Source organism: Cololabis saira, chromosome 4 (assembly GCF_033807715.1).
Source record: "Cololabis saira isolate AMF1-May2022 chromosome 4, fColSai1.1, whole genome shotgun sequence".
NCBI lineage: Eukaryota > Metazoa > Chordata > Actinopteri > Beloniformes > Belonidae > Cololabis > Cololabis saira.
In genome coordinates this window covers 9,712,892-9,736,439 of record NC_084590.1, presented here as the reverse complement: position 1 = coordinate 9,736,439, position 23,548 = coordinate 9,712,892, and the positions used below count along the sequence as shown (strand labels likewise).

General features: G+C 40.3%; 1 protein-coding gene across 1 annotated transcript in view; it reads left to right on the top strand.

Annotated features, from left to right (window-relative positions):
• Window positions 1-23,548, top strand: part of LOC133441472 (chloride channel protein 2-like) — a 171,951-nt gene that overhangs the window by 85,688 nt on the left and 62,715 nt on the right. The window contains 8 exon segments of the mRNA XM_061718798.1: window positions 2,011-2,088; window positions 7,409-7,432; window positions 10,508-10,586; window positions 10,862-10,987; window positions 12,112-12,196; window positions 15,031-15,132; window positions 17,253-17,337; window positions 21,630-21,785. Of these exon segments, the coding sequence (XP_061574782.1) occupies window positions 2,011-2,088; window positions 7,409-7,432; window positions 10,508-10,586; window positions 10,862-10,987; window positions 12,112-12,196; window positions 15,031-15,132; window positions 17,253-17,337; window positions 21,630-21,785 (735 nt within the window).

Below are 23,548 nucleotides of genomic sequence, written 5' to 3'. Positions count from 1 at the left end.
GCAGATGTGCCCCCTCTAGATATTTGAGCAGAACATTCATTGCAAACAGCCATTCTTGTATTATTCTTTGCCACTCTAAAATACTTCCACACTGCTGACATGTTTGCACCGCACCACTTCACTCCACGCTCTTCGCTGTTTGATTTCCTCATCTAAACGCACCTGTAATAGATTGATTTATGTTGTTTTGGTTCCACCTGCTGGTGAATGTTAGTTAAATTCTTATGTGGTTAGTTTTTGGTTGGCCAACGATTTATGTGCTGCGCAACAGTTACGGAGCGGCCAGTCTATTTCCTTATCCTATTACAACGCCGTTATTAATTGTTCGTTTTTTTTCCCACTTATTCCACCGAACACCGAAAGTGTTTTTTTGCCATTTTCGGCCGAACAATTTCGGTTACCGAACAATCGGTGCATCACTAATATTTTTTCATTCCTCATGACCTCATCTAGCTCTCTCTGGATATTTTCCTCAGCCACCAGGTTTAAGAAGGTCTCCACCTCAGAATTTGACCACGGAAAAGATTTCTGTGCTGCCATTGTTCTTTGAAAAAAATGAACAAGAAGCCGCAAGTCGCTCTTGAAATTATATTACATCCTGACTCAGACATCTGATTGGCCAACCCCCCGACCAATCGGTGGCCTGTAGTGTGATGACGTCAGATCCAGCCGACTCAGCCACTTAGAACCTCGGCAGAATAGTTACAGAAAAGTATCTACTTGGCACGTTAGACCCCTAGTGGGAAAGAACCAAACCGAGTGGAGTGGAGGCGAGTCTGACTGAGTAGGTACTAGTGGAAAAGCACCAATAGTCCTTCACAGCAGAGGAAATGAACCACGTCAAGCAGAAAAGCAAGCTCAACTTGGTTTTGGGTGAGCTAATGCTTTTAGTGTGAAAGTACCTGTGGCCATTTAAGCTGTATAGTTTTGTATAAAAAGACTGAGTTGGTCACCATGGGGCTCACAGCCACAGTCTGGCTGCAGTCCTATTCTTAAAAAAATATTGATATAAAATGAAGTCATTATACTGTTCAAAGTCCTTTGCAGTTTTACTCAATCACTCATCACACAAGCAATCCTACAGTGCTGCTTCTTATACATGTGCACTTTATATACAGCACATAGAACTTAAATGTACATTCACAAAGTGTTGGGGTTCAGTATTTGGCGACATATGGCATTACTGGGGTGTGCTGACGAGAAGATTGTACCGCAAGGTTTCAATCTCCCTCATGAAGTGCCTTTTCTGTGAGAGAGCTCATCATTGGGACTCAAATGGCCCTGTCACTCACTTATTCTGCAATCCTTTGTGGTAGTGCAGGAGGCAAATGCAGCAAATGCATGAGTATTACAGACATGGGTTAACGGCATACTGCACCCTGACCTGTACAAAGGTTGAGCATGTAGATGAAAACAGTGAGTCTGAATACTGCTAAGAGTAAATCATAAAAGTTAGCCCACCATAGGCTCAAATAAATGAACTATCCTGATCTTATTAACATTAAAGTCCCTGTAAAAACCTGCTGCATAAATTTCAGGAGTCATAAAGGACAGTTGAGTTAATATCTGGAGAAACGGAAAGATAATAACTTGGGCCGGAGCAAAGTAAGCAAATCCATAGTTGACTTTTTGTTTTCTCTTTTGTTGTCCTGCTTTGCAATTCCGATTTTGTTCATAACTTAAGTTTTTGTCAGTCCAGAATGCCAGCAGGAAAAATATTTCCCAACACCCTAACACAGACAATTGTAGTTGTGCACTCATAGTTTTGATCCAGTGCAGCTTCCTAACGTCCTCATGCTGCTGTATCACCCGTCCAAAGCTCTCACTTTTAATCCTGTTAGTTCCCGTTTCAAACCCATGCTCTGAATTTTAATGTTCTCTGCAGACTATCTAGTCGTTGATGTCTTTTCAAAGTGCCTCAATGAGCTGTCGCCTGCTCCCAGCAAACAGGAGGCCAGACGGTTGCTCCACCTGAAGTGATTGCACCTGCTTTGTGTCTTTATTTTTCAGGGTCCCTTTGTACACATCGCCAGTTTGTGTGCTGCTCTCCTCAGCAAATTCATGTCTCTGTTTGGAGGAATATATGAGGTAAGACTTGCTTCTTTTGCACTGACTCGTATTGTTACACCTTTTCCATTTTGCTCACAATTTCCTAATGCGGTTTGTAGGGAAGAGTATTAGAAAAAAGTCGAAATGTCGAGAATAGAGTTGTAGTACAATTTCGAGAAAAAAGTTGTAATGTTGAGAAAAAAGTCAAGTTAGTTAGTTACGGCTGCTGCGTGCATAGCTGTCAGTCGCTCTTCTAACTGGATTTGATGGGCCGGAGGAGACATTTAGACTTTTTTCTCGAAATTGTATATCCACATTAATCTCGACATTTCGACTTTTTTCTCGACATTTCAACTTTTTTCTGGAAGTGCACAATACAAAAAAATCTTCCCCTCTCAAATATTTTTTCTCCTGCATGGCCCTAATACTATTCCGTAGGTTTGAGCAAAGGCTGTGTGGACAGCTTTCTCACTGAGAGTAGCTGAGGCCTGTGTTTGACTAAATATTTAATTTCTTTAGCCAGCCCATCATCTTTTACAATATGTTTCCACTAAAGTCTGGATATGGTGTAAAATGTAAGTGAATTGATCATTTATGTCCTAAATTAAATTGAAAATGGTAGAAAAAATAAAAACAAAGCTGTCAAATGTTTGGTCTATAAAATAGCTCTTGAAAAAACGAATTATTTTGAATTTGATATAAACAGAAGAAGCTGAATGGAGCAATTTATTGAAACAAGTCCATTCTCATAACTGGACTTTTTTTGACCACTATAATCCCAGCGAATCAGAATCATTCAGCAATTTTTATGCTTCGTTTGACGTGCATTTCTTTTCTGTATGAACCCAAGACAAGTGGTGTTCTCTCCATTTGCTAATATGTATCTTTAATTTTAGGTCTGCAGAACTTTTCAAAAAAAGATTTAGTGAAAGGCTTTTGAGACTTTTCCCACTCTTTAATATTGCTATTCCTTCTCAAATAACCTAAAAGGTACGCAGGGGTTTAGAATAGCAATCAGTGAAGTATCACAGTAGGTATTTTGTCTGTTTCTTCCTTCAAACAGGAGATCATTTTTTCAGGCTCCATATTAGAATCCTCTTTATCAAAGATTCCCTGTTGGAGATATTGGCCATGTGGTTATATCAGGTCTTGATGAATGATGGCTTTGATTCAATGGTATCTAAGGGATCAAAGTTTGCGGACATCCTTGTCCTTTATGCAATGAAATTCCTCCAGATTCCTTGGATTGTTTGACATTATGCAATGAATGAGGAGAATATCCAAATCCCTTCCAGTCTTTATTTGAAGAACATAGTTCTTAAACATTGCTCCAATTTTGCATGTCCATTCGTTGACAGAATAAAGATCCTCTGTTAATCTCTGCTCCTCAAAACTCTTTATTGAATCCTGCTTTTGTGCCACATCACTACTGTAGTCCCCTGTTGACTTTACCTGTCTGAAACGGCATCATCACTCTTCTTTCACCTGCCTGTTCTTGTCTCGCCAGCTTTATCTTTTTGAGTATTATCTAAACAATCACTGACAGACCATAATTGGGTATTATGGTAATTCCCAGGATTTTTTTCTGACTAGTGCTTTTTGTTTGATCTTAATGTTGTTATACTGTAATTACAGTACATCACCCTCTCTTTCATCATAAAAACTTTTCACTAAGACACCAAATGTACATTTTTTCTCCTTTTTTCTGACGCATTGATCTCCTGTATTCAAGGGTCCGTGCAAAATTATAAAGCAGTTTATAAATGTTTAAACACTTTACATTTGTCAACAAACTGCATATTTTTCATGTTGCTCCTCTAACTTTTCCCACAGAGATTTGCTGTAATATAGATGCAAATTTATGTGGGAGAAATGAGGATTTCTTTGCGAGGAGTTTGGAGAGTCTCCTTCATCGTCTCCTTATTCTTTCTCTCCCTCTTTTTTGTCCAGCGGGAGCTGGGGGGGGTTTGAGTCTCGACTCATCTGTCTCTGTGATGAGATATGAGCACATCTCTTGGGGGATGAAATGATGGTTGGCAGGGTTTGAAGGCAGTGTACAGGGCGGTGGGACTCAAAGCCTCCCCCATCTGTATCCAAAATGTGGTGAAAACTAAAGATTAAAAACTGTAATGGGTAAAATATGTTTTTACAGAGAATTATTATTTTGATCAAATGACAGGCATTTTGGCAGTGATTTAACAGCATCTATTGAGGGTTCTTGAATCGTCCAGCTCATCCAAAATGCTGCAGTTAAGGTTCTGACAAGAACTAACAGGAGAGATCATACTGTATCTCTCAAGTTTTTTAGCTTCTCTTCATTGGCTACTTACAACATCCAGAATAGACTTTCACATTCTTTTCTTGACTTGTAAAGCTCTTAATCACCAAGCTCCATCATACCAAGAGCTCATTGTTCCTTATTATCCAAGTAGAGCACTTCATTCTCAGGCAGCATGTTTACTTGTGGTTCCTAGAGTTTCTAAAGGTAGAATAGGAGGTAGAATCTTCAGTTTTCAGGGGATTCATCTTCGTAAGTTGCGTGGATTTAATGTTAAAACTCATCTTCATCTTAAAACTGTGCGTACTAATTTCAAGAATGTGGATGCGTGAGCGCGACACTCCTCACTTACATGTAGGTAGATACATTTAAATATGATAATGAGTATAAATACCCATGAAAACCTGCTCATCTAAACAAGGAAATTAGAAAAACAAAACATTGACTGTGAGCTTTAGACTGCTGTCAGAAGCTGAAGCCAGGAAAAATAATGTATTTAGTGGTATTTTCTTAGGTTTAAGCCATAATAGAAAACTGTGTGGTTGTGTTGACCGCATTGCAATATGGTGGTGTTTCACCCATATACCTTCCCGTGGTTGCGTTCTGTGAACAGCTGTGGGTTTGTAAATGTTTGTAAATGAGCATTAGTGTATCATTACACTCTTTTTTTTTTTTTCCTTTTTTTTTATTTTAAGAATCAACATCATACAGTAACTGAAGGTGGAAAGATGAAAAAGGGCTCCTGTCATTCCAGCCTGCTTTATGTATAAAAAAATAACGATGCAGATGATGATATAAATGCATCCCGGGTCTCACTGCACATGGAGGATGGTTCTGAAGTCATCATTCTCATAAGAGAGCAACAGTGGGGCTGCTTTATAATGCCTTTGGAAGCAGCACAATTGAGATGTCTCAGCCAGAAAATAAACAGAAGTTTTGCCAGTATTATAATCAACGTGAAATGAAAGGAAAAAAAACAACAGCAAAAAAGAGTCACTGCAAACAGTCATTTACTGTATAGGAAACACCATGTAATTGTCTAACCGTGTCAATGTGGAACTAATCTCACGTGACTTGTTCTCAATTATTATGATCATCAACACTGTTTTCCTCTTAGTGAGAATGAAAGTTAATTTGTTCATGTGATGGACGACTGTGTTCCTCACAACGGATCACTCATTGATGTGTGTTAACATCTTCACGTGACATGAGCAGAGCAAACTTATCAGTTTACTTTGGATTTAGGGTGTGGCATTCGCTTCAGGGCATTTCTGTGGGAAAATGAAATTCGATGTGGTTTCCTTCCCTTGTTCGGCTGTACGTGTTCAAAAGAAGATTGTTTTTTAGATCACTCTTGACTTGAGATGTAGCGGAACATATTTCGGTGTATGAAAGCGAGTTTCACCACTTTATTGTTTGGCACTGTCATCTGACAAAATGTGCTTGCCGGTACGCACATTTTCAAAGAGGCATGATTTTTGTGCACTGCACTTTTCGTACATGAGGCCCCTGGTGCTTGTCCCGTGGAACCAGCTGCCAGTCTGTGTTCGGGAAGCAGACACCAGCTCTACTTAGATTCAGCCTAAAACCTACTATTCTGATAGGTTAGTTGGGGATGGCTCAGGGGCCCTGAACATACCTGATTTGTGCTTATATAGGCCAAGACTGCTGGGGGACCTCCCATGAAAATAAAGGAACTCCTGGCAAAACAGTAAAGTTGCTTTTGTCAACAAAAATTATGACTAAATATCGTCATCAATGAACCTTTATCACCTGAGGAAAACGAGACGAGACGCAACGAAAATGCTGGTCATGTGACAACGATAATTAAATATATAAAGCAATATCGTACAGGAATAAAAACGACACTAAAATGTAGATTACAAAATAAAAACTCTGCTAAAATGTGTCTTCATTTTCATTGACCAAAACGAGATGAGACGAAATGTTCTGACAAAGATCCTTAATGTCCATGTTTTCAGTAGTTTCTCTGGTTTAGTTCTGCTGGGTGACGTTAGTCCTCAATCCCAGTCGCTGCAGCGGAGAATCAGATCCAGAAGATGCAGAGTTAGAGGCTGATGCCGTTAACGCAGAGCTATTGGTTCATGTCAATTAAAAACAAAGTTACATAGAGGAACGCAGGGATCTGCTCTGGGGCTGGGAGAAGAAGAAGAAACCATCTTTGGATCCACTTTCCTACATAGATGTGGAAAAGAAAACCCAATGTGTTGTTGAAAAAGAAAAAGATGGGAAGAAATGCGGAAAAATGTTGTAAACTCAATTTTTTTTATTAATTATTATGCTGATGAAATATTAGCTAAAAATGCGTTTTAGAAATACTCTGCCTTTTCTTGCTGGTCAGTGCCTGTATTTACTGTAATCTTCTTTTGCTGGAAAAGACAAACATTTCTCAACCAGCATTAATGCAACAACAGCAAGTTTACAACCCTCATCGTCTCTACAATTCCCCCACTTTCCCCCACTTTCCATCTCATCCCTGTTCTTTTTGGTCCCCCTGTACTTCTCTGTCACTCTTTCACCTACCCTATAGATACTGCAGATAGATAGACAGAGGATAATGTTTCATCAAATGTGTTGATTGAGTGTAGTAAAGGCTAAAATTACAAATGCTAGTGCAAACAAGTTTTACCATTCTTTGTCTTTTACTTTAACTCTGTTTCTAATTCCCATGCGACCTGAAGGATCCTGAACTTGTTGGGTTTCAGGTAATTCAATGACACGTTTCCAATCATGCTCCTTACTGCTGAAGTCTCTAAAGAATCTAAAGGTTTTGAACACTGCTTCACCACAATGTCAGACACAAGGAATTACTTTGGTTTGATTTTGGAACAAGACATCACACAGAGACACTTAAATACTCAGTATTTCAAAATTGAAAGACGGAAAGCAAAAATGTCATACAAGTCTTTTATCAGTTCTCAGTTACTGTCGTCCGTTTGGATGTTTTCACCAGATTAAATGTTCAAAAGGAGCCATGTTGAAGCCATATCACAGTCAGAGACATTCACAAACAATCAAACAGGCACTAACTTTTCTGTACCACCCTCATGCTGCTTATAGGACACCAGTCTCCTGGCAACAAAGGTAGGAAAACTCGGTTGTGCCCCCCAGACTAAATCTATCTTTCCCTTGGTACTCTGTGAAGCAGATTTTTTCAGTTTGTTTTTGTTTTTTCACCCCATCTTGCATTGTGATATACTTCAATTCCTCATCTGAAAAGAGATGCACCATTTTCCTCTGAAAGATGAAGAATTACATAAGATGGGCTAGACCCTGTCTTATGTTGCATTGTAAGCACCGACTTGTTTGTATGTGTGTGTATTTATTTATCTATTTATTTATGAAATGCACAGCCACAAGGGAGTAAATCTTTTCATTTCATTTCATTACCAAGTGCAATTACGATAAAGACCTTCTGGTCCGGATCATTTCTGCTTACGGTAGCAGTGTTTTGCTTTTGTGTTTCATAGTTGTACATAGTTGTACAAGCTACTGATTAGAGTTAGAAACTCATTAGGAAAATACTCCAGCTTTGTTAAGTTCCAGTAGTTCCTCCTGACACTGTTCCAAGTTTCCTCTTGCAGCGGAACAGAAACCCCACACCTCCATGTTCCCCCACCGTGCACCACTTTGAAACTATAATGCTGCGAAGCCAAATACAACAATAACATCCAGGCATTGCCATCTTTCATGCGTTGGAGCCACTGCAGTGGAGCATGGTGCAAACACCTTACCTGCCCTCCGGCTTGTAAAACAAGGGGGGCATAAACGGCTGCTGGCTTGCTCCCTCTCCACTGTTTTATATCATGTTTCCCACTGTTGAGACAAACCCACCCCCAGCCCTCTGTCTGACACATTGGTGTGTTGTGGGAAAGAGAGGGAGAAAGAGAGATGGGTGAGGGAATCATGGCACCATAAAGAGCTTTTTTAATCCTCTCAAATGCTCTCTGACTCTGCTCCGTCCGGAGGACGGGATCTAAGGCAGCCCTTCAGATCTGGTTGGTTGTGCCGTGCAGCTGCACACGTCTTTGGTGGGACTGTGAGCCCAATATGCCTCAATGACGAGAGCACTGCAGCCCGGTACTGCTCCTGCTCTACCTAGGGGTCAATATGGATGATGATATCTGCCAAGTAGGTGGTAGATAAGGGTGTGGGAGCAGAAACTGTTCCATTCAGCATTGGAAATCTTATAAAGAAGGCTGTTTTTAATCTTTGAATTTGGAGACAAGGCAATCTGCTAGTAGCCCAGGGTTGAATCTAGTGTTTGGAAAACAGAGAAGAAAAAAAAAACTGTGTGATAAGCATCTGACCTTCTGGTAGTCTCTACTAAAGTGTATGAGCCATCCCTCTTGACCCTAAGCACAATGGAGATCCATCATACAATGTGTGATTCTTCTTTTACAACCAACTCTTCAATAGATTTGAAAAACATCTTTCACAATGCTATTTTTCAACTATGTTGTGGAAACATGATCATCATCATCAAGATGCTTTTCAACAAGGCTACATCTGCTCTCATGGAGGGTGAGCGATGGCTGTGTCAAAGGAACAGAGGGGAATCGAGGGATTTGGCAAATCCCACCCCAGTTTATTTCTGTTTTACTGGGCTTAAAAAACAAGCACTGCTTCTTTCTTCACTTTTTGGAAGTTGAGATAAAAGATCTGTGTTTTCTTGCCTCAGTGAAAACACTACCTCAGTGTTAGCGTCCGCCAGTTGCCGTGTGACTACAGAAGACGTTTGACCTTTGGCAAGTAAGTTGGAGTTAAAAGAAGGGAGAATACCTTTTTGTCCAGCTGAAAACTATTCAGCAAAGACCTGCTGTTATCGAGGCACCATTGACGCCTCGGAGCTCCGTGCAGATGTTACGCTTTCCGCAAAGGTCCAAGATGTGTTATACCCCGTTTTAAATTAAATCCAAAACACTGCATATGAGGAGTGAAAGTAAGAATAGAGCACTAAAAATGGGGAACTAAAAGCTGAGGTGATACATCGTCATGTGTTTTGGTATATCTCAAATGATCAAAACACCAGTGATGTCATAAAATCAAATCCATGTTGTATCATTCACAACTCATCATCATCACAATTCATCATTTGAAAGGACATAGCTTTATGGGTGAAATTCAAAATACTTTTATTAATTAATTAAAGTGTCCCAAGTGACAAAAAGGAGAAAGTAACAAAAAATTAATGAAAACTGGAATGGATTGAAATGTGTGAAAATTAGAAATAGACAGTATATAACTAAAAGATAATGAATGAATGAATTAAAAAGTTGATTTGATTAACTTTACTGACATGTGTCCCTGTTGTTCTGATAGTCGGTGCTCATTTTATTTTAAACATTCACTGTTCATTTGATTTATCCTTACATTCATCACTCATGTTATTTAGCACCTACTGCTCATTCTGTTTTATATATTGTACATATACAGTATATGTAATTTGTTTTTTCCTCCAGTCTTCAAACAGAGGCTTCTTTAGATCTCCTGCAACACAAAAAGCTGCAGGAGATCTGTCCTGCTCACAGCAATAACCACCTATAAGGACTCTGAATAAACGTAGACAATGAAAGTGACTGCAACATGGAATGTCCCATTAGATTTGATTATGTATCATTGAGCTGACTTGAATTGAATTGGGGGGGTCAAATTCAGTTTCTGCACGGTTCCATTTTAATCGCTCTTTTTCGATTCTCATACATTTTTATCACCTCTACTTTGATAATGTAATTTGTGTTACTACCACCCCTCATAACTGATTGGTTACTCTTTGCAGTGATGCTGCACGGAGGCATTGCCTTAGCGTATCGTATTTATCCACCAGACCTAAAACAGCTATATACTTGTGCTTTCTGATGAGTTGGTTCATTAAATCCATCCTCATTCACATAATGAATTATACCTGCAGTTGGTTGTTTTCAGAACCAGTCTGGGTATAATGGCGCACCCAATACAGGCACGTCATTATCACATGGTCAAAAGCTTAGTGTGGATGGTAGCTGCCGCTGTTTGAGTGGGAAATCCTCACGGTTTGTCATGGCAAACAGTGGAGCTATTCCACATAATGCTACATCTGACCATGACACCACCTGCACAAACTGACCCACCAGCATAGACACACACATTACTGACTACTGTGTGTGTTGTGCATTTCAGAATGAGTCAAGGAACATTGAGATGCTGGCAGCAGCCTGTGCAGTGGGAGTAGGGTGCTGCTTTGCCGCCCCCATTGGAGGTGAGTCTTCAGGGAAGAAAACAATGTAGTAACTGAAGTCTGGGAAATACTCTTTTGGAAAAATATGCTAAATATTACATAACATAATGTATGCTGGCCTATTTGTCACTGCAATTTATGTCACCCTTCCACTGATGTTTGAGGGGGGTTTTGGGTGAATATTAAATTGTTTTTCTGTATACTTCTTGTCTGCTTATTTACTCAAGATTTTACATGAGGTTCATCTTTTGACTTGAATTTACAGTGCTCTGCTTTGTGATGTTCGTATGTTCCAGGTGTCTTGTTCAGCATTGAAGTAACATCCACATTCTTTGCTGTGAGGAACTATTGGAGAGGTTTCTTTGCAGCTACCTTCAGTGCATTCATCTTCAGAGTACTGGCTGTCTGGAATAGAGATGAAGGTAAAATAAATGTGCTCCAGACAGGCAACACTGTTCTCTTTCACCATATCCTGAACACTCTCTGTACAGTGGAAGGTCCTCAGCAGTCTCGGTTGTGTACTGAAGTGTCTGGTCAGAATGAGATCATTATGGGCTTGTGGGCTGGGGCCTGCAGGTTGGATTGGCTTGTCACAGATTCTATCAGATTGGCAACTTGGGAGTTCGGAGGTCGGGTAAAACGTATTGCTCTTGTATTAGTCTTTTCCGAGCAGTTTTTGTGAAACCAAGTGCTGTTCTACTTGCTGATGCCGCGACTGTAGGGGAGTGCTGCTGCCATGAGTGGATGTGATGGCTTTACAGAAAGGTGTAACTGAGGGGCAACATGCCAAAGAATCACGCCAGGGTGCAGATATTCCCAACAGAACATGGCATTGTGACAAGACGAGCAGCGTTACTCCAAGACAAAGATACCCGGTTGTTGCTGTTGGGAAATGTAATGAAAAAAAGTTAGTTACTTTCTAAGTAATTCACTCATTTAGATATGCAGGATTGTTAAAGGAATCCAACTTTATGTAAGATTTCCCTATCGGTGTAGCAATCAGAGACACTGAGCTTGAAAACCTTAATGAAACATATCCACCTGTACAAGTAACAGTCTTGTATTCAGCCTCTAAAAACATAAACAAATGCAATGTGATGTTTGAGCTTTGTATTACCTGCCCGCTGGCCTTCTCGTTACGTCTGGACAATGCAGTGTTTTTACAACCAGTTTAACTTGTCAGTCACAAAAGAATTGCTCCTGAAAGCAGTTAACTGAAGACAATTGGTGCGTGAAAACACGTCCGTCCAGCAGGGTGGGAATGACAGAGGTGGTAGATGAACTTTTTTTTTTTCCCACTGAAGCCCAAAGAATTGAACAAACAAAACCACACACACTCCAGACTTTTATTCTTTGCATCTCTTTTTCCCTCCAATTACTTCTCTTTAATCAGAAACAAAACCTGACCTGTGGTTATACTTGGACATTGCACCATATCTGAGCTCAAGACTGTATTTTGGACCTCAAATGGTGATTTTGCTAACAGTTAGATGTAACATTAGTTTGCTCTACTCTAACTGGTGCTGTCCTTCTCCTCTCTCCACAGAGACCATCACGGCCCTCTTCAAAACCCGTTTCCGGTTAGACTTCCCTTTTGACCTCCAGGAGCTCCCTGCCTTTGCTGTCATTGGGTGAGTGTTTGCTCTTGTTTCTTTAAATGTACAGTAGCCATGTGTCACATCCATTAATATTAGAAGGAACAAAAACATCACAAAGGCCTTTGACAATCTGTCAGTTTAAGACGTCATTCATAATTGCCAGCCATGTATAAAACCTCTTGTCTGAAAAGGGTAGGAAACTGGTACCACGTTGGGTGGTGGGGAGAGGAGAGGGGAGGGGTGGGGAAAGGAAAGTTATGGCGCTTTTCCACTAATACCTACTCAGCCCGACTCGCCTCGCCCTCATTTCTTTTCAATACCCAGATCAGAAGTAGGAGGTTGTAGAAGCTGCTGTGACGTATTTGATTGTTTGATCTAAACGAAGAAGACAACAACACTAAAGATGTAGAACCTGGAGGAGATGATAGATGTGCTGCTGGATCTGTGGCTTGTGTTTGATATCAAGTTAAAAAAATGAGAGTGAGAGAAGCTTCAAGCGGTTACCCTTTTTTTGTTTTGTTAGTTTGTCTCTGTGCTGCTGAAAAGTCAGCTGGGAACCGAGTGCAGCTCTGAAGAGACAGAGCTCCTGGTGGATCTGGTCGTTCCTTATCTCCGTCTAGATCCCTTTTTTATTCTCTCCTCAGCCACCAGGTTTATGAACATCTGCACCTCAGAGTTGGATCAGAAACAGACTTTTGCGCTGCCGTTGCTGGTCGAATAAAACAAGAAGCCGTCAGAGTCTCTTTCTCTGATTTCCTCCTCCTGACTCAGACGTCTGACTCCAACGCCCCGACCAATCGGTGGCCTGTAGTGTGATGACTCGGCCGCTTAGAACCTCGGCAGAATAGTTACAGAAAAAGTATCTACTCGGCACGCCTCCACCCGCCTCCACCCCTAGTGGAAAAGCGCAAAACCGACGCGAGGCGAGTCGGGCTGAGTTGGTACTTGTGGAAAACCACCATTATTGGACTTTTGAGTCAAATAATGCTTCAAATAAGGGATTGTTCAATGGCATCTGCTTGTCCTGATGGGTATCCCCATGTACTGACTGCTGCATGAATTCAGGTTTTAAGGAGCTCCAGTCACTGCAGCATGTGGAAGTATTACCTGGCGGTGGCCCGCGTGAGTCACCCACCCAGTGCATTGAGGGACGCCTTATTTTAGCCTGCCTTAGCTCCAGGGCTCGTCCCTGCCTGAATGAGACCACGCACTCCTGCCAGGAAGCTGTTGGAGAGATGAGAGGAATGTTTTTCATCCCCCTCATCCTCCCTCCTCTTCTTTCCTCCTTCATTCCTTTTCATATCAAAGCTCAAGCTTGTGTGTGAGATCATCCCATGTTCATGTTTGAACTGCTTCCGTGTCCTTTCATTGTTTTCCTCGCTCGCTGCTGCATGGGTGGATTGTACACCTACTGTACGTTTGCCCTGAAATACTTAGTCCCAGTTGTATTCTCTGCAAATGCCCACACCTGCACCAGGTCATCTGTGTGCGTGTGTGTGTGTGTGTGTGTGTGTGTGTGTCTTTGAAAAGTCACATTTGGGATTGAATCTTCAGTTGCTGTCTTCTCTTGCCAATGGCTGTTTTATGACCTAGTAGTTCATAGTTCAATGACCATGAGACAGTGACCAACCTTCTCCTTTGCTGCCAAAGACATGACTTTGAAGAGTTGCCCACTATTCAGCTTTAGAAGTGAGATCATTCACTGACTGAGATCACAACCTTACTGTGGCAAACATCTGCAGATTTACAGTATTATACTTTGTGGACAAAACACCGAAGCTTCTGACCAAAGGATGTTAATTTATTGGCAAGTACAGAGCCAATTTCAGCCTCGCGAGAGTCAACAGTGGCCGCTCCTTACACTCTGATCTCAGTTGAATTAGTGGATATGATTGGTTCTCATTAGATCATGATAGTGGTGGTGACCTGTTCATATTGTTTTTACAAAGAACCTCCCAGATGATTCTGTAAATAGAACTTCTGTTTTATTTATTTTTCCTTGGGTACTTGGAAATATATACGCTTCCTCACTGTCTCTTGCCAGGGTGGGCTTCACCTGGCCACGACCCTCATCCCTGCTTGTTCTTAATCAGTGCTCGTCTTTTTAAACCGTTTAGTGTTCGTCAGTAAATCTGACGAACACTAAACTGCTGCACAGGGAGAGGACAAAAGGTCCTTTCTGTGGTACATCTGTAACAAAAGGCAGAGCCGTGCAGTATGTTCTTCATGCTGCACCAAGGGGCAAAGACGCCCTCATCATCCTGTTCATTATTTATTAAAAGGTATTTGATGGAATTAATAATGCAGCAAGATAAATTTATAAGCATTAGGTTGTCTGTGTCTAATCTTTTTTTCCTCTCTACCTCTATTCCCTTTATTTCTCCACTACAAAGACAACTCCCGCTGAGCTTTTAAATGCATGCTTATATAAATGCCTTTCTGCTTTTTCTTTGACTCTCCCACACATCCTATCTGAGAGTGTGCTCTCTGTTTTACTCTTAACTATTCATGTTTCCATTCTGGCACTTTTCTTTTTTCCATTATATACTTTGGTTTGTCTTCTGTCCCCAATCTTTCTTTTCTCCAGCTTTTCTCTTTCCCTTGATGTGCACGTCTTGCTGCTTCACTGCACCACATCTGCACTTAGAACTGACATCCGCCTCCAGTGCATTAGAGCCTCATTATATTGACATTGTTTTTATTGTGGGCAGATGCCCTGTGTACAACCTGTGGGGGTGCTTAATACAGCAAAATGTTGCACTTCATGTACTGGTTTGCAATTACTTGAACTGATTCATTTATTTCAGTTTAATTTTGACGAGTGGCTGAAAAAGATGGATTCATCCCTCCTGTGTTTGTCTCTGCAGTATTGCCAGTGGTTTTGGGGGTGCGCTGTTTGTCTACCTGAACAGGCTAATTGTTCAGTTCATGAGGAAACAGAAGGCTATCAACCGGTTCCTCATGAAAAAGTAAGTACAACCAGTGGGCACAGTCAGGCCTTTCTCAGTAAGAAAGAATCGGGATGCTATGTGAAATATAAATTATACTGTTTACTCAATACCATAGATAAGCATGTGGACAAATGTGTTGGTACCCTTCTATTAAAGAGAGAAAATCCTGCAATGTTCACTGAAATAACTTAAAATAGCTGTTTAAAGAAATGATATTTATTTACTGAAAACTGATTATTGAACATTAGACACAAAATAATGTAAAAGATCAAACTTTTAAACTGGCCTTGAGAATTAGTTGGTATCCCCAGAAAGGATTAGAAATAATTTGACCGTAGTGGTAATGTTAAACCTAGGGGTGTCCTACAGAAGAGTCTACGGAAGAGTATTAAGGCCATGCAGGAGAAAAAATATTTGAGAGGGGAAGATTTTTTTTTTTTATTGTGCATTTTGAGAAAAAAATTGAAATGTCGAGAAAAATGTTGAAAATGTTGAGATTAATGTTGAAATACAATTTCAAGAAAAAAGTCGAAATGTCAAGAATAATGTTGAAACACACTTTTGAGAAAAAAGTCGAAATGTCAAGATTAATGTTGAAATACAATTTCAAGAATAAAGTCGAAATTTTGTGAATAAAGTCGAAATTCTGAGGATAAAGTCTAAATGTCTTCTCTGGCCCATCAAATCCAGTTAGGAGAGCGACTGACAGCTCTGCAGCAGCAGCCGTAACTAACTCACTTACATCCTTGGAGTGGAACGTTAAGGGCAACTGCATATGTGTGATATGTGTTTCAAATCAATATCGTCATCAAATTTTGACTTTTCTCAACATTTCAACTTTTTCTCGAAATTGTACTTCAACATTAATCTCGACATTTCGACTTTTTTCTCGAAGTGCATAATGAAAAAAAAATCTTTCTTCCTCTGAAGTATTATTTTTATTTTTCTCCTGCCTGGCCCTAATACTCTTCCGTATGTCCTGTAATTAACATTGCTGTTAAGTTTAAATTACAGTAACTGTGTTGCTTTTATTGTGAAGTGGGAAGAAGTCGGGATGCAGTTGTTGTGAGTGATGTGGCAGTGAATAAAGTTTACATTAAAGTTCAAATGTGTGTTCTTTAGCTGTAACATCCCAAGTGTCTTCAGTCTTGCAGTCAGTCAGTCTGTCTGGCTATTTAAAGGCTGATAAGTCATCACTCTGCTGTTCGGTAGCATGGTGTTCACCACACTAAACACGGATTACATATGTAAATACAGTCAGGCATGTTCAAGGTCAAGGCTGTGAATCCATCTCTTACCAGCAGGATGTTCCTGCGACTGCAGTTGTAAATTTAATTCTGAAGTTTAGGGCAACAGGACTGTAGCCAGTCCGCCTGGATGTGACTGCACAAGGAAAATTGATGGGAAATTGAAGAGACAGAAAATATAAATGATAACAAAAGAGGCAAGAAGAAGTTCCAAAGAGATTCAAGGTGAAATCCAAGGTCAAGGTACATCGGTCAGTATATCAGTTGCTGTTTGAGCCAAAGTAGACGACTGAGGAGGAAATGATTTAAACCTGAGACAGTTGGAGCAGTTTCCTTATGAGGAGTGGGCCACAATACCTGTGTGCAGGTGCAGGAGTCACAGGAAGACTTACACTATCACTTGACTGTAACTGCCTGAAAAGTAACAAAATGTTAAGCTGACGTTCACATCATTTTCATCAAGGCCAGTTTAGTTTTTTTTCAACTTCAAGTTATTTCACACCCATTGCGACTGAGTTTTTCCTTCTTTAGCACGAGAGTACCAACAAATGTGTCCACATCTGTATGTGCTGTTGTTCCCAGTGAATGAGTACATTCATAGTCAAGTCGAGCTGCAATTATATTTCATTGTGTCCAAGTATACAAACAGGATAGGAAATTGAAAGTATGTCTGACTCTTTTATGATAGAGGGATATTTGCTTCCTTTCAGCATGTTGGTATACGGCTTTTTGCAGTTTCCAAACAATATGCAGTTTAGCCAATTTAAAATGCTAACATTTCAAGCAGGGAATTGGACAGTTTCATCAATAATTAACTTTTAGTGTTTTGTTTTACCTGTCTGTACAGTATTGTTCTCTTATTGGCATCTTTTCTTCATCATTCTCATTCAGGCGTCTGCTGTATCCTGCACTGGTCACTTTACTCATTTCAACACTAACGTTTCCTCCCGGCTTTGGACAGTTTATGGCTGGAAAGGTAGGTTCCCCACACCTGCTCAGCACGTGCTACTCCTTATATCATTTAGCGTGTCAGTGGGCCAATGGAAGTAGGTTTGCGTACTGCATCTTCTGGTTCACTGGCACTTGTTTAACCCGGGTCCTTTAATGGAAAACAAGCAGGTTTTTCTCCTCTACACCCTGGGTTTTTTCAGGTCAGTTGCCAGGCCCATTTATTGACAATGACATCTACTTTACACTGTGTTGGTAAGCAATGCAGATATCAGATATGCGTTGGTTTTTTAAAGATGTCAGCAACTCGTGTCGCATGTGTTCTGCACTGACTTTTGTGTGATAAGATGCATCATGTAATCATCAACAAATTACCAAAAAGTTTGAACAAATGTTAAACTGTTTGTGTTCAAATGTGCAAATTAAGACTTTAGGAATTTGATAGCCAGTATTTTCAAACGTGCTTATAAAGAAAATTTGATACGTCTCCACAGTTCTCCACACACACCCATGCACTCTACTTAGCTAAGATGTCCCAAATCTAGTCAATGAATTGGACTGAATTGTTTGGTTAATTAGCAGTGAAGAGTGGAGGCCTAAGTTTTTTTTTGTTGAGATGTTTGCTTTTCAATCCAACAAAACCAAGTTTAAACCATTTATTTCTATCCATTACTCTAAAATAGTTAAACCAATGATCCTGTTGCCATCTAACATGCTTAAAATATGATACACGCTTTTTTTTAATGCTGAACAAAACTTTTACAAAGTCATTACATTTTCAACATAACACCTGGATGTTGTGTCATTGCTTCAATGGTTCAGATTTCCTTGTGTTTCAGACATGTAAGACATTGTTGTGCCTTCTGTCCTTTTGCACCTGGGATGATGTCCATGCTGTTTTTCTTCTTCTCCTTCATCTCAATCAGAATTAGGAAAGGGGATCGTCTGTCCATCTTTTGGCTTTAGACGCAGATACATTTGACATGCACACAAACACACACAGGGACTTATACTTGAGTCCTAATGAGAAGTGTGAATCAGGGCCTTTTGAAGATCTGCCCACATTTGCCCTTTCCCCTAAAAGCTCTTCTCTTCTCCTCCATTTGTGATTCCACCGTCTTATCCACCCACTCCTCATCACCACTTCTCTCTTGCACAACCTGAGATGAATTTGTCTCCCTCTACTCCCCGTCTGATATCATGGATCATAGATCTCAAATGACTTCCTGTAATACACTTAAAATGCATCATTTCTTCTGGTGACACTCTGAAGGGTTTGTGCTTTGAGTCGTAGCCTCTAAAATAATGGATGCTGTCAGATTCACAGCAGGTTTTGATGCACCTTTTCTACTGAAAGATTAACATTTCACAGCAAGTCATATTTTTGAGTTTTCTAAAGTCCCAGCTGTCAAACATGGATGAGTATCAACAGGTAGTCTCTAGTATAATTTACATTTTCATTGTATAATTTAGATGAGGCTCACCAGGAGATTTGTGTTTTCTATTTCATCTGACCACTGTTTGATCTTGTCTTTTTCATTAACGTCTCTTTGGAATCAGTATCCTTTGACCCACAATGGTCACTGAAGTAACTTGAAACTGACTGAAGTAATGTATAATATAATAATTTACCAAACATTACTTTTAAATTGTGGTTCAATGGAAGCATTTAATAAAACAAACAAATGAAACTGGCCAAGTTGAATACATTGGTAAAATAGTACCATGTTACACTAAGTCAAGTGTGTTTCATGGTGTTCCCGACACTAAACATGGACAGAGAAGGTGGAGGTGCCTGAGATCAGAAAGAACATTCCAGATACAGCATGTTAAAGGTAAAGGCCAGAAGAGCATCTCCAGGCAGCTCGAAACAGCTGGAAATTTCGTTTCGGAAGTTTAGGGGCCAAGAGGAAAATGTATGACAAATGGAAGAGATACAAATAGCCCAAGAACAACTTCCAAAGAGATGCAAGGTGAAGTCTAAGGTCAAGGTACATCGGTGTCAGATCGCACCATCCATCACTGTTTGAGCCAAAGTGGACCACTGACGAACACTTCGCTATTGAAAACAAATCATAAAAAAAGCCGGACTGGAATTTGTGAAAATGCATATTAGACGAACCACAAAGCTTCTGGGGAAATGTCCTTTGAGACAAAGCTGGGGCTTTTTGGTGCAGTAGGTCACATCAGAGGTTTCATTGAGCGTTACATTGATTGCAGGGAATGCCTCAAAAGGTTGTGTAACAAAATACTTATGGTACCGCTATTTTAGTACGGACTAGTTTCATTAATTTTGTTTGAGTGATTCTGTTGAAGCACAGTTTAAAAGCAATATCTGATTTTCATTAGTCAAAGGTCAGTTTAGTGTTTAGTAGGGGTGTAACGGTATTTGTATTCGTCCCGTCCCGTCGCGGTACGGGGGTCACGGTTCGGTTCACGCAGTCATACGGCGAATACGTCTGACTGAGTTAAAAAAAAAAAAAAAAAAAAAAATCAATCATCGTTTTTTTTCCCTTATAAATATCAACAGTCACGTTCCATTACAGACCTAAATGTGTGCTAGTCTGTGCCTATCAATAAATATATGTGCAATTCATATATCATCATAAATTGTAGGCTATAATAACGATAAAATGTTCTAATTCTTAATTTACAACTGTCCTGAACGCACCGGGGCCGCGAGCCAAAGCGGGTTGGGTGTAAAGACTGATTTATGGTTCTGCGTTAAATCGACGCAGAGCATACGCCGTAGGGTACGGCGCAGTCTACGGCGAGGTTATGCGGCGACGCGCAACCTTCGCCGTAGGCGCTGCGTTGGTGTAACGCGGTACCATAAATCAGCCTTAACAGTCACAGCAAATTTGCCGTGAAGGAGATTAGCGCTAAAGTTTAAAAGAGGACTAAATTTGTACAAAGTTTTGAATGTTACCCTGTTTTCCACGTTACCTGGATTATTTTGGGTTATGGAAGAGGCGACTGCCATTGGTGAGTCAGTGTTACCTTCTTAAATAATGTCTTTATCAGAATGTGTCTTGACCAGCTGCCTGTAATGTGCTTGTGCTGTTGTCAACTAGACCGCCGAGTCTATTCTCTATTATAGAGCTCAGAAATGATGTTATAGACCGCTGTGTCTATCTATCTAGATAGATTGTGTCATTTTAGACCAGTTATGTTTTTTTGTATTTAAGCTGAATCAAAGATGGAACTGAGTCGGTCTGTGACTATCAGAGTTTTCAGCGCCGTGTGATTGACAGCTGACAGGCTTGTGTGTGTGTGTGTGTGTGTGTGTGTGTGTGTGTGTGTGTGTGTGTGTGTGTGTGTGTGTGTGTGTGTGTGTGTGTGTGTGTGTGTGTGTGTGTGTGTGTGTGTGTGTGTGTGTGTGTGTGTGTGTGTGTGTGTGTGTGTGTGTGTGTGTGTGTGTGTGTGTGTGTGTGTGTGTGTGTGTGTGTGTGTGCGTGTGACTTTACTCTGCTTTCTGCAGCATAGGCCTATATGCTTGGCTCAATAAAAGTGAGAATTAATGTAGTTTGATGGTAGGATGATGTTGTTGAACGTTAAAATGACTATCATAAGGGCCCATGGAGAATGCTCCACCCCCAGACGGCTCTGCCCATATGCAGCAATAGAGGAGCCCGGGTTCAAGTTTATTACAAGTGCTCGAGCTCGTTACAATACCATCCCGCGCTCACATAAACCAGTCCGTGGTAAAATTAAAAACACTAATGCACAAGTTAAATGTTTTATTCTATTTATTTTACATTTTAATAAGAGATGCTTTTTAGTTTTGTAGCCAATTGAACAAACTTTAACTTTCAAATGCTATGATCAAAATAAAGGAAGAAAAAACTTGTCTTATACATTTGGGACTTTTTGTATTTTTTTTCCCGTTGTACCGAACCCGTACCGAACCCGTACCGAACCGTGACCCCTGTACCGAGGTACGTACCGAACCGTGACTTGTGTGTACCGTGACACCCCTAGTGTTTAGTGCAGTTTAGTGATTTCACTGACCATTGTGGGTTTTCCTTTCTTTAATGTAAGGATGAAGGATACCAACACATTTTTCATTGTGAATTATGTAACTGTAAAATGAGAAGACTAATGAAAATGACAAAGTCTTTGTTGCATTTTAAGGATCAAGTATCACATTGAAATGTTACATTGTCTTTGTGTATTATGAGTAAGAGACGCTCAATCATATTGTGAAGATGAGGACAAATACTTCTCCATGATGTACTGTATATTTCTGAATAATTAAAAAAAGGAAAATATCTTCTTTCTATGTCATGCAATTGTGACGTCATTTTCTGTGATTTGCAGCTGACACAGAAGGAGTCTCTGGTCACGCTGCTGGACAACCGAACCTGGGCCAAACAGGGCATCGCTGAGGAGTTCGACTACATCGGAAACTCTCAGGCCTGGAAGCACCCACAGGTCAACGTGTTTGTCACGCTGGTCCTCTTCATCGTCATGAAGGTAGGAGTGGAAACCGAGAAAAGATGCTGAGATTTAAATATAGCTTGCAATATATTTTACTTTATACATTTAATCTCTCTCTCTCGGTGGGATGGTGTTGTTTTCTAAAATATTTATTCACATTCACACTCTGGCATTTCTTTGAGCCTCAGCAAAATCTGGGTTAGCCCCACTGATAGTTGAAGCAGAAACAAATACTCGCCGCGGAATGGTAGTGTCAATTATTAAAACATGACAAAACACAAAACAAATGGTTTATATAAATAATAGTGCTCCTATTAATTTCGACAGGCTGTAAAGTGTAATTAATTTCAGTCTAAAACATTAGATCAAAAACGATTTAATATGTAGTGAATCGACCCCCCCCCCCACCCCCCCCCCCAACCAAAAAAAAAAAAAAACAATTAGTCGAAATTTGAAGGCTTCAGTCGACCAAAAATGTCCTTGGTTGGTTACAGCCCTACTGGCTTTTAATTCCGAAAAGCCTTCATGTTGGGAAATGATTGATTTGATTGAATAAAAAGATAAAACGTCTTAAGATTTTTTTTTCCCCAAAATGTCATGCTCATCATATGTCAATAAAGTTGATAAAAGACTTCATGAAATGACATTGAAAACAAAATAAAATGCACAAAGTCCTGGAAAATGTAGAAGGATCTGGTGAAAATAGATTTCCAACAGTGGCTGGAGGCTCCAGTGTCAGAGTTGTATAAGCTCAGTGATGATATGAAAGTTCTGCAGTGAAGTGCAGGAGAGAACGTCTCTCTCAGCTTTCTGCCTGGTGCCATATCTCAGATAGAGGACCGCCGAGTTCCAGTTCTGATTACTTTCATAAAGTGAGTTTGATTGGGTCAACTTTTCTTGATAAAAGCTGGTGTGTGTGTGTCCATTCAATAAAGTCCTTGTCCTCTCTTTGACCTTTTAGGAATATGTTCTTGTAGTTTTCAGGCTCATTCTTCTGATTGTGATGAGGCCGGTGAGTGTGACTGTCTCTTTTAGAAGGTTACCAGAAAATACCATTTTCTTTAGGTGACATATTTATACAATACAAAACACACATTGTTCTAACATTGACAGGACAAGTACCCACCTGTGCAAACCTCTGAGTATTTGAAGTCTGTGGGCAAATACATGTCCCCTCTTCCTCGCTGTCTCGCTCTGTCACACTCATGGACACTTGGAGCACCAAGGATCTCATATGTCACACGTTCAGCACTCAAAGTGAGTCTGTAATGGCTCCGTCTAATTACATCCTTTGGTTTTCCTGAATTCAGCCTAGTGATTTTCGGAGGCGAGATGGTTCCCACTCCGTCTTCTTCTCGGTAATGAATGGTTCTTTTATTTAACTTGCCAGCCATCTTGTCTTGTTGCGTTTTTTTTTTTTTTTTCTGAAACTTCAGGAAGACACAATCCTTCTGCTGAAGTTTTGAAAAAGGAAAGGTGCACAGTGTTAGGTGGTCCATGTCATCTTCTCATGAAGTAACAGTTAGTCACTTTTTGGTGATTTAAAATGGGTTTCTTAAAAGGCTTCCAGGTCAAAAATGCTGAAATGTTCTTTGTAAAGGTGAAATCTTGTACCTTTTTCCACAAAACTGATACAATTTTGTGGGTGTGACTTGTGTTGTATCTTTTCAGCTTCTGTTTGACCCTGTACAAACTGCCCTTTCCCAATCAGCAGTATTTGAATGTATTTTGAATGCGAATATGAGCCAGGTCTCTGCTGGAACCTTTCCTCACAGAGAGAGCCGAAGTGGGAACTACAC